The sequence below is a fragment of the Vanessa tameamea genome, chromosome 15 (genome assembly GCF_037043105.1).
Source record: "Vanessa tameamea isolate UH-Manoa-2023 chromosome 15, ilVanTame1 primary haplotype, whole genome shotgun sequence".
In the NCBI taxonomy this organism is placed as follows: Eukaryota; Metazoa; Arthropoda; class Insecta; order Lepidoptera; family Nymphalidae; genus Vanessa; species Vanessa tameamea.
In genome coordinates, this window is record NC_087323.1 from 224827 (window position 1) to 237289 (window position 12463).

General features: G+C 33.9%; 1 protein-coding gene across 3 annotated transcripts in view; it reads left to right on the top strand.

Moving 5' to 3' along the window:
* The window catches only part of LOC113396542 (visual system homeobox 2-like), a 100900-nt gene that overhangs the window by 45679 nt on the left and 42758 nt on the right, over window positions 1-12463 (top strand). For all 3 annotated transcript variants that reach the window (XM_064217176.1, XM_064217175.1, XM_064217177.1), the window contains 2 exons: window positions 333-422; window positions 891-1018. In XM_064217176.1, coding sequence (XP_064073246.1) covers window positions 333-422; window positions 891-1018 — 218 coding nt within the window. The remainder of the gene's footprint in view (window positions 1-332; window positions 423-890; window positions 1019-12463) is intronic.

The window sequence follows — 12463 nt, forward strand, 5'->3', positions numbered from 1 at the left end:
GATAGTGAGCCAATACAGGCCTAAAGGATATAAAATCTTAGCACCCAAAGTAGGTAGGGCCTTGGTGACATAAGGAATGGTTAATATTTCTTTCAGCGCGAATGTCTAAAGGCAGTGGTGACTACCTACCATCAGATGGCTCATTTGCTCGTCCACCTACCTCTATCATAAATAATAAAAGCTCTAGAGGTTTTGGTACACTAATAGTTCATTTAGTATAAACTGTGATGAGTTAATGGGTTGGGTAAGTTATGCTTGATAACTGCATAGGGGATGGTAAAGAGAAAATTTGATGTCGAAGAAGCTAATCAATTAATTTTGTTTGTCGACAGGCGTATCTTCACTAGAAGCAGCGAAAGACTTCACCGTCGACGGCCTCACCGGGTACAACGGAAAGAAAAAGAAGAAAAAACGCAGACATAGGTAAATATTTTCCATGAAATACCACCTTAATTTACCAAAGCCACACGCAAAAATAATATGTGGAGCGGTGTTAGAGCATCCAAACCAAAACATGTGAACATAGTCTGATGCGTTTCATCTTATAACATAATAAGTTACATTTATCTATATCACCTTAAAATTGTACAAGCCATTTGTCGAAAGATTGTGAACTGTTATTCAACTTTACGGTGACATATACTTGAACAAAGAGTAGATGAGACCATCTCACCAAAATATAGAATCTTATAATGTTTACTAGTTGTTCGTGTTATGTATTATGACTTTTGATTTTTCATTTTTTTTTTAAGTAGTTTGTTGCGTCCATTACATTATTTTTATATTATGAAATCTCTATGACTAGATTTTAGAACAGAGTAATAAAAAGTTATAACCTACCCATATCCTTAATGTTATCCAAGTCTACCCATCTGCGTTCGGTTTCTGTGGCAGGACCATCTTCACCTCGTACCAGCTGGATGAGCTGGAAAAGGCATTTAAGGATGCGCACTACCCTGACGTGTACGCAAGAGAGATGCTCTCGTTGAAGACCGACCTTCCGGAGGACAGGATACAGGTTAGTTCAGCATGAGTAACATTTTCAGTTTTACTATACGAGTCAAACATAGGATACTGTATTTATTTAATTTTTATTCTGTATTCAAATATTTTAAAAAAAGGGAATTTTAGAAAACGGGAACACTGTACCTACTCTGAAGTCATCGACCGATTCTACTTTAAAATCGGACTGACTGAAATACTAAGTTATGATTATACTACTTGTGTGTATCTGCTGAGTAAGTATATTGTGTTCTGACATTTTATATATGGTTCAATATTTTAGCAGCAAATATAAAGAATTCCTTCTGCTATAATTTAAAAAAATTCTTATGTAATAATTATTAAACATTATCTGAAAAAATCTATAGGCGATTGTGATCATATCTTGCCTTGTAACATCGTAGCTGTTGTTTTTTGTGACAACCGATTTTTTATGTCCTTGCGATCGCGATGCTAATTAGAGTAATGACAAGCCTTTCACAATATCTGGAATATTTAACAGGCCGCTAATATTAACAATGTTCTTTATAAATGTCTCTGTTGTCGGCTTTGGGTCCACTGTAATTAAGTATTATAGCTTTAGCAAAACCATTTACAATATAATGATGACCGATGTACGCATAGATATTAAATTAGAAATAGTTTGTTTGAGCATGATAGTATTAAGGCCGTATACTTATAGTTGTATGAAACAAATTACTTTTAGTTATAGTAATGTTACCTCGACAATGATTTTGCATTTTAACTCATTTGTTTCCGTCAGTCATTATTGACTCGTATTAGATTCATCAACACTTTGAATTGCGTCCAATTGCCTTGCGTTAATAATTAATTATTTAAATTTTCATCTCTTATTCAAATAAATTACAAGTTATTTAAACAAAATACAAGATTTTACGAAAAAGGACATTAAATGACGTTTCCTCTTACAAAACTCTAACGATGTCCGACAAATTACTTGGTGGTGACTTTGTGCAGCTCGTCTGGTAGGCATCACCCACTCATCATATATTTTACCGCCAAGCAGGAATACCTAGTATTATTTTGTTCCGGTTTGAATGACGAGTGAGCCAGTGTACTACAGGCACAAGGGACATAGCATCTCAGTTCTCAAAGTTGGTACATTGGCGAAATAAAAATGGTTAAAATTTCTTACGGCACTTATATCTCAGGGTGGTGGTGACCATATCATCACGTGAGAAGTCGACCCGCCCGTTTTATTATTTAAAAAACAATTAGACATTTGAATAAATTATTTTCACTTAATGGCCGTACCGAAGGATATTTTTAACAAACAAATGCTATCTTACAAGCTTCCAACAAAGGCGTAATCCCAACGTTCTTTAGCGAGCTATAGTCAATAAATTAAACGTTAATATCGAACGATAAAGCGGAGCAGTATACGTGGCATTCATTGTGAGCGCACAATTAACATCGACAACAAATCGTATAATTCGATTAAGATGAAAAAACGTCTCGTCTCGAATTCGGGGCCCAACAAAAACGCCCATTATCCCATTACGACGTCAATTGCCATCGATTGCCGAGTAACATGAGACTCGATATTTCGTGAGCGTAGAACATCGATAGGTTGTCTATGATTAGTGATGACTTTTCGAGACTAATATATTTATATTTTTCGGTCTTAATTACTTTAATTATTTATTTATTTATTACCCTTTGTCACGTTTGCGGCATATTTATTGTCCTGTTATTATTATTATTATTATTTTCTATTAAAGAAACTTAAGATAAGTTTGTATAAATATTTTATATTCCAAATCCAGCCCACTCCATTTTTTTTGGTTAAAGAAGTGAATACTTGGTACAAGGAAATTGAAACATAAAGCCTGATTTAATCTTATCATAATATGGTAATTATATCTTACTTTTGATAATGGAAGCTAATGGACAGCAAACACTTAATTCTCCATATTTAAAATACCGAGCTTACTAACGTTTATACACACTAACAACAAGTCCTAAGCATAATGATTAATCCCAAATTATATTTGTTAAAAAAAAACAAACCGTAGTCGCACTAGTTTTATATCGTCGTTGAAGTGAACTCGACACCCGATCGCGGCAATGTGATATTTTACGCAAAGAATTGCCAGATTTCGCGGAAGGAAGCTTTTCTTAGGACCGATTGTTCACATCACAACAGTCCCGGGATTAAAAAGAATGCGATTTTTTTATAATTAGTGAAAGGGAATGTCTTACGGTGCTGGCTCGACGCTATATCAAATGTTGACGCATTAATTGGATCGGATATCTATTTCAATTATAAAAAGGCATAGCTGACATTAGTTCTAGGTACCTCCTTATGTACGATTTATTAACTTCAGTATTTTCATCGAGAGAACGACATTTGTGATTGCCATTTTCATGTTTATTCTGGAACCAAAAGTTGTTTAACAATTTCAAAAATCATCATATCGTGTTGATTCTGCGTATTTCAACATAACTTTTTCTTTTCTAAAATAATCAAATCTAATCTCGGTACCGTTGATGTCGGTATATTTTATACTGTTTTGATTTACTTTATTTTCAAACCATGGTCTTACTTCCACAGCATCACAATCTTTATTTTAGGATTACTAATATCTGTAACATTTTGGCGGCAGCAGGTCTTTATCTTCAGCAATAAGATTTTTACTTACTTGGGAACATGTGAAGACCCGTTTGGGGTACTCCTATTCTTATATTTCTACCTTTTTGACTTAACTTACCATTTTGATACAAGATATCAACCTTATTTCTCATGATTGGCCGTACATTGACAATATAATATTTTTTTTCTATGTCTTATAATGTCAGTATCTATCACGAAGACGTACAGTTGCCACCAAGATGCCCATTTGTTTATCTAAATTCTTTTAATGAATTTTCTTTAAATTAAAAAAAAAACCATACAAGAAATGTTGATCTATACCTACCTATACCTATTATACTACCTACTCTAATCTGCCAGCGTTAAAATGCTTAGGTATATGAGCAAAGCCGTAAGTTTAAAACAAACTTGAAGACATAAAGATACTGAATAATTTATAGATATTGAAATTAAATGTCGGTAACTAACCTAACCTAACATTCTGTAACATGACGCTTCATTTTTTTATGATATGTATAGGGGGACGATCAAATGGTGACTTACCTGATAGTAAGTGGTCACTACCGCCTATAAACAATGGCGCTGTAAGAAATACTAGCCATTCCTTGCATCGACAATGAGCCACCAGATGTTGTGTCCCTTGTGCATGTAGATACACTGGCTTACACAACAATACTAGTGCTGCTGTTTGGCGGTAGGATATCTGATGAATGGTTGGTATCTATCCAGGGCTTGCTCAAAACTCTGCCACCAAGTAAAGTTTTATAAGACACTACCAGAATAAAATAGGTATAACTATTGGAATTTCGGTATAGGGACCTACTTTCAAATGGATAGTTTTGTGCCGGCATATTTAAGATGATGGTGAAAATACTGTAATGTGATATAATCAACAAATTAATCTCATTGTAAATAACAATAAAACTTTGATGCAAAATCAATTCAACTTCGATCGAACATTACGTTTGTATATTCTGTTCATGATTGTTTGATATAACTTAGGTATCTAATCTTGATTAAATATTTATTGGACTGTGTTTAAATAATTATGGCAAACATTCAGACAAGAGAATTAGATGGCGTAATCGTTAACAATTAAACTTTCCAACGAGTATTAGTTTTGACTCAAGAGAAATTATTTTGAGATGGAGTATTTAAGTCTACATTAACAAATAAAGGAGCTTTGTATATTTGTATTTATGTTTTTACCATTCAGGAAGGTACATACGTTATAATTACTCAGCACTAGAGGCGTAATTATTATTAATAATTTTTCCGTTTGCCGGTTACACACAACGGGAGCTCAAGTAGCGGCCGCCTACCCTCGGAAACTGCGGGGAAAACACAAATACTACCCTCCCCCCGTGCCCCTCGCGCGCCCCGCGCCCTCCCCGCGGCACCGCTGACTCACCCCGCAGCCACATTTATGAAAATTTCATTTCCAAACTGTCGAGTCGCTCGACAATGCAAAATAAACTCTAATATAACCGCACAGAACTCACAGCCACTCAATTACACGAACAAGGAAAATGGTTTGATAGCATTGCAAAATGAAATCTATAGCTGACGGTTTAAAGTGCGTTGGATGTTATGGCAAGGCGGTTATGAGTGATGCTCGTGAAATTTCGGTATAATGGCTTTCTGGATATTACGTTTCCCCAATACCGGGGCGCAGTTTGAGACGTTGCAATAAATGGATTATCGTGCAATCAAAGTTTAGGTACGGGCTCGGATTAGATACTTAGTTTATTATCTCGCGGTTGACGTAATTGTGGCACTAAAGTAAGATTGAGACCATTACATATTTAACCATACGTAATGTGCAATACTTCTTATGATATAAATATTTAATTATTTTATAAGATACAAAATACTGGGGATAGTATATTCAACAAATTTCTTTGTCTACCTACATTTAGACGAAATCCTCGACGTTCATGCATTGTTCTTTAATTACGAAATAAGCACTCAAATTAAGTATGGCTAAATATACAAATCCCACCAAAAATGAAACTGCATTAGTTAAAAAAAAAACAATATGAAACATACAAAACTGACAAGTCAATAAAACAATAAGCGAATTCGAAACAAGAAAAATACGCGGCCAGTCAATAATGTTTTTACGTAACCAAACAGCCACTAGTATCGCCATCTATCGGCCGCTCGTGGACACTACACGTAGCTATGGCAACCGAGCGCTGATTGGCCACTTCGACACTCGTAGCTCCCTCCAAAACGATATAACCGCCTTAAAAGGCCACTCAAATTTAAATCTTGCTAGCTGCTTTTAAAGTCCTTTTTGATTAATAGTTTTTAATCAGTTTTGAAGTTTTTGTTTAACTGGTTTGTATGATTAGCTCCGCCCTTCTTAGTGGCATGGCGGACTGGTTTTGTCTTAGCTTGGCTTGTCTTTTTGCGTCGCTTTTATTTGCGAACTGTACAATTTATGATATGTACGTATTGCAAACTCCGTTTGTATTATGCTGTTAAGGCGGACTTAAGCATTTAATGAATAGAGCCTGCGTTTTGATGACTTGATCTGTTTATATTTTTTATCTTTCTTTCATAGCATATCTACTATTAAGTAGGTAACTACTTACATCAATTATTGTACATATACATTATTATAATAAAATTATTAAATCAGCTACATTAATATATTAGGTACGGTATTGAGTTAATTATCCATTAACCTTTAAAATATATGTGATGAGAACTCGCCTACACAAGTAGGTACCTATATTGTTTTCCTTGATATCCTCAAGGTCGATTAGGCATTAAAATAATTACGGGTCTCGTTTTATTGAATATGATGTGCTACATGTTACTTTACCGACGGTGATTTTATATTTATGAAATCAATTGACTGCCGGCCTGTGCCGGGCTCTGCAGCGACGACATCGAGGCCGAGCTCGAGAGCCGAGACCGACGTGATCATATTACTCGCCAATTACACGCCGGATACGCTTCTATCCACACTCGATACCAATATACTTATTATGATGTTACACAGACCGACAACATATTTTTTATGTATCTTTATTTAGAATTATTTGTTGAATGGTTTCAGGTATTTGTGTTGAATATTTTTACTTTTATTCTACTTAATTGTGACATAATTTCAAAACGAAAGAAACAGCACGTCTGAAATTTTAGTGCCGTACAGGCGTTTAAAAACACAATTATTAAAAAAATGACACCGTGGTTATACGACACTTGATGATTACTATGGGTAGGTGTATGTAAACATAGGTAGATTGACAGTATATATATACTTATGATATACTGTCAATAGACTATTCAGTGGTATTTTTTCTTTCATGTGAAATTCGGTACTTAACTGAAAATGGTCTTTTTAAACGTTCAGATTAGAAAACACGATATTGTTATATTAATTCTGCCATTCTAGTAGCTGTACCTGCTAGGTAACTGTTATATTTGTTGTTAGGCTGTTGCGACTTTGTATGCAAGTATATTTAATTAATACAACAATTTATTTTATTAAATAAATAAAAACATGTATGTAAGTTAAAATAGCATCTCATAATTGGATGAGAACTCATAGTTACTGTACTCTCACTCCAGTAACGAACGCTGAGAGGTGATCGAATTTCTCGCCAATTACTCCCGGATACCGTTCCGTATTGCATCCTACATGATACCGGATATAACACAGCGTTACACAGCCTTCATTTAATGTTATATACTGTAAAAACACGTACCTACACATTATTTATAATTAAGGTTAATATCAGGTTTTCAATAATAATGGGAACGTCCATTAAATAATGAAATTGATTGTCACACGAATATCTACTTAATTAATTAAAGTGTTAAAGTTATATTTTGATATACTTACCTATATGCTAAATTCTGCAGCATCACAAGTCCAATTTCTGATACAGTGCAATTAATTTATTTGTCAATTACTATATAAGTAATATTAGATTACAATCCGCACCGTATACCAAAAAAACGTGCATTTCGCAGTCGTCGTACCTACCCAGTGCTACACTGTAGTATGTTTATGTTTAAATGCTCGCGCCATTTTGTTACGACTTTTTTCAAACATCTTTTAATATTTCTTAAGTCATTTTTATTTTGAAAATAATTTACTTTTAAATTTTAATGTATCACAGTATTAAGTTAATTATCCACTAACCTTTAAAATAATCAACTTTATGCGATGAGAACTGGCCTTTAAAATGTGCTTTTAAATGTGATTTAGTAATTACTAAACAATATGTGTAACAAATATATTGAAACCCTTACCGTTTACTTTGATTCCTTTTTGTAGGTGTTTCTGAGATCTCTTTATACAAAATGTAAGTATCTGTTTTGCCAGCTTTCGTGAAGTGCGATTTTCTCTCGGACACATAATATGATTTCTGGCATGTCAAATACCTACTGAAATTTCATATAATTCATCAGAAAATTTTAATACTTATAAGGAACAAAATCTGTTAGCATTAGTAAAATGTTACGTCGAAATTAGTGCTTCTAAGACTGAGTGTATACTATTTTCAGATAAACAGAGAATGCCAATCAAGTCTCTTGGGATTGATTGAACAATCTTCTAAGACTGTTTCCCGTAGCTTCGAGTATCTACCGTTAAAGTAGCCTCGATGTCCCATCTCATACTTTAAAATATTAAACTTTCATTACTAAGGGACAACGAATAGAAAATAATATTAAAATATGCGTTCTTTCATTTAACTTAAACAAAATACTTATAAGAACATCGTATAGGAATAAGAAAGTCAAAGTTATAAAAAAAACGAATCAAAACTTCTAAATAACCTATTCGTATTGATTTAGAATAGGTATCAAAATTAATTCGGTGCGACGATTTTTTAAATTAAGAAGATAACGAATGTTTATGTTCAGTTTTTATGAAATTGAAAACATGGCTATCTTTAAGAAATCAAAAAATACAAATCAAAGTCTATTTTTCCTTATTCAATTAATTTATAAAATTTTAAATTTCATATACCTTCCTATTAGATAAGCAGTTAGTCAAACAAATAATTAGATCCCTATTTATCTATTAGTCTTACGATTTCATTAGCGAACGGTGACAATACAGCAGACGGCGTGGGGGGAGAAGCGGGAAGGGGGGAGCTTAGGGGGAGAGTAAGGCGAATATAGCAATTAGCGTGCGTGGATTCCATCTGCATAATATCGCCTCCCGGTCTCGTGGCGTAAAGTATTTACAACTTTATCAGTTGAATTAAACAAGGATTTGATTATAAATGATTTATATCATCTCTGATTGGTTTCAAAAGAGAGCTGTAGTTAAAGACTTAGTCAATCTCTTGGAAATTAGTGTCTCTATAGTTTTAGCAAACCTTTAATTATTTCATAACGTAAGGTTAACAGAGTTGGCATCTCAAATCAGATGGAAGGTCTTTAAAATTATTCAGTAAACACAGGGTATGCCAGGGCACCGGTGGTTGAATATTAAACTAAATATCAATTAATATAAGTATGTATATATTTAACAAATAGTAAAAGAGAGTTGAAAATAAGATATAACTACCTACTTATGTACTTTTTTAGTGATTTTTCCGGTAGAATTCCGTACTTGTGGTGTCTCGGTATATTCGATGAATGATGAAAGATGATTTGATTTTAAATGTTTATATTTTCGTCCAGAAAACACTTTCATAGCAAACTAAAATACCGCAAATATTATGGACAATTTTATAATTGTAAGTTATTAAGCTATTATAAAAACTGGAACATGGAAAATATGGAACCGTAGTCTACGGTAATAAATTTATAGTATGAGTAGATATATGTAGTTATAGATTAGTATTTCAAATGCTATAATATCGTATTCATAATAATAATATTTAAATTAAACACTGACAAATAGTTTAGTAGTAAAATGTATTGAATTCTCTATAATTTAAAGGCTAAGAACTCAGATGTATTGCTGTCAAATCAGCGAAATTAATTAAAAACACGGTGCTAATATAATCCTGTGTTCATTTGAACCGAATACTTTCAAAACTGTTAGCGTAATACAAATAGTTTATAAGCCATAATCCCCTCTTAGCCGCACACAACAGTCGGCCGTCCTCAAGTGGGTGACTCGATTAAAATGCCGTATGGCGCTTCTTCTCTGAAAATATGTGCTTTTGTTAAGTCACATGTTTATTTTTATTATTTATACGTTGTGAAGTCAAAATACCTCTGCCCGCTGACCTCAGTTCGCTAAAATACTGTAATGGGTAGACCCACGTAGTTTAGACCCATTTAGTTTGCAATGTTTGTCATCTTACGTAGCTTCGACAAACAGTCGAACTATATTCACCGTAAGATTACGAAACTTTGTAAGATTTATTAGTAAGGTTTTTTACAATTGATTGAAACTGTATTCTAACAGTAATACTTTGATATAAAAAAAAATACTACTCACTGGACATGATACTCCGTCGTTTTTCTTCTGAATGATATTTGCACGTTTTCACATCACAATATGGCATTTTCCACATGTATCAGCCGAGTATCGGCAAAATAAAGACGATTCGACGATTTTGATTTCGATTGTTCCTCTTCTCTCGTTTTAGTTGTCTAGGATTCGGAATCCATTTATTGGGAGATCATTGACCTATCCGTTATACTTGAACAGGCACCATTGTGATTGTCTAGGCATCAACGACTACTATTCGTGACTCGTATTTAGATTAGGTTGAGGCTAGCTTTTTAAATTGGCAAAGTCAGTATAAAACTATGCAAATACCTTCTAAATAAAGAAAGAGTCGAATTTTCATTTATAATTTGATTTGAAAAGTAATCGTACTTGATTTTTACTTTAAGCTTAATTATTGTCTGTTGAAATTATTTGTAATCTCCGAGCAACGAGTGTGATTAGACATTTATTATTGTCTCTAGTCAGTCACTTATTGAGTGTCTGTCGCGTATTACTGCAGTAAAGTAAAGAACGTATAATACATCCGAAGTATAGATAAGTAGTGGGGCTACTTATCTAGTAGACACTAATGTATGCTGATGATATGACTTATTTCTTACAGACTCAATGTCTATGACCGGTGGTGACCACTTACCAACAGACAATCCATTTGCCGGTCTGCCAAACTACTTAAAATATATCCGGTTTCAGTCTCAAAAGGCAGAAGAACCAATTAACAATTTAAAAATTAATCAGTCATAATCTTTGACCTTTGGTCGAGATTTTGAATAAATGACGATTTGAATTTCCAACGTATTGTCATTAGAACTTTGCAGGTCAAACTAAAGTTCATATAATATACTTAGGTAAGTTGTGAACTGAAAAATATACAAGAACTGTTGAACTGCATAATATAACGAAGCGATTAACAAATCGCATGGAATAAGTTAATATGTTTGATTATCTGCATTCCTTCTTTGATTAGAGTCCCTATGCTATCGACAAGTATATCACAAGGAACATACCTTCAAGCAGATTCAAATAAGAACGGGACCGTGTGTGCGTTAAGAGCCGGTTGACAGTCTCCGCGCCAGACGGCCGTCATCCATCACGCGAACAATAAAAGAGAACAGTTTACATAGAGACGGTAATATTATGAAGATATATTATCCTACTGTCATAATCGCCACATTAAACCGAATTTACAAAAACAATTTAATAAGCACCGCAACGCGTGTCGGCAATGTCGGCATGTCGACGTTGTGTCGGTCTTGTGTCGGCCCTCTAATCCGATTTCGAGTGATTTATCCCTCACTCCATGTGTAATAATCAATTTATGAGATAAACTATAAAATATTACGAGCCTCCACCCTTATTACAAGGGACTTAGGTTAATAATGAGGGTCGTAGGGTGACTCGAAAGGGATGCGTTTTAGAGAGCAAATACTCGGACCCTCGTGTCTCATAATGAACAGGTCTTGTGACTTAAAAACTGTTTGCTGCAAATTGTGGATGGTCAGGGACTCCACTCGCGACATATCGATGTTTCTTGTTTTTTTAATAACATCCTTCATGTGCTCATTACATCTTAGTATCAGTCAATCTTATATACAAAAAATACTTTTTACTACTTAAAACGATTATTACAAACTTATTATGATAAAATATTTGAGGTATTACCTTGATAATATAGTTTTTAATAAAGAAATAATCTTTTTGGATTATATTTTAAACCCATTTTAAAACTTATACGAAGTATGTTTTAGCCTTCAATGTTATTACTAATAATAAAACCAATCTAATACATTTCCTATCCAAGGATAAATATAGCTTTTTGACATTTTTTTTCGGAATTGAAAACAGTTAAACAGAGGCCATAAGCATCCCGTCTCGTTCTGGCCCCCCGATCTCTCCGGCCCTTCGCGTAAGTTATTCGACATCATTTATAAGCACTCAACAATAAATATAATTATATTAAACGCTATAATGGGAGATGATACACGTCTCGATTAATTATTCACGTGTGAGTCGGGCGAGGGCGCGGGCGCGGGAGCGGGCGCGGGCGCGGGCGGTTTTGTGCTGTTGTTCTTTTAATATAGTTTTGTTGAATTAATAGATCGTATGTTTGTTTATTACATCGCTCTATTTTCGGATAAATACGTTTAAGATATTAGTACCTATCGATTCAATTAAAACAAAATACTTATTATAAATTCAAGTAACATTTAAAAATGTTACACGGCATTTACAAAATGAGGATAATTACTCCTTTCGCAATGAAGAAGCTCATTGAAGGATTTTTGGAAATTTTTACTTCAAAAGGGAGAATTGTGAGGGGTAACGTTTTGTGAATTGTAACCGCACGAACTCGGGACATGCAAATAGTTTATTTATCTATTTTAGGAATAAATTACTACAAAGTTTTAATA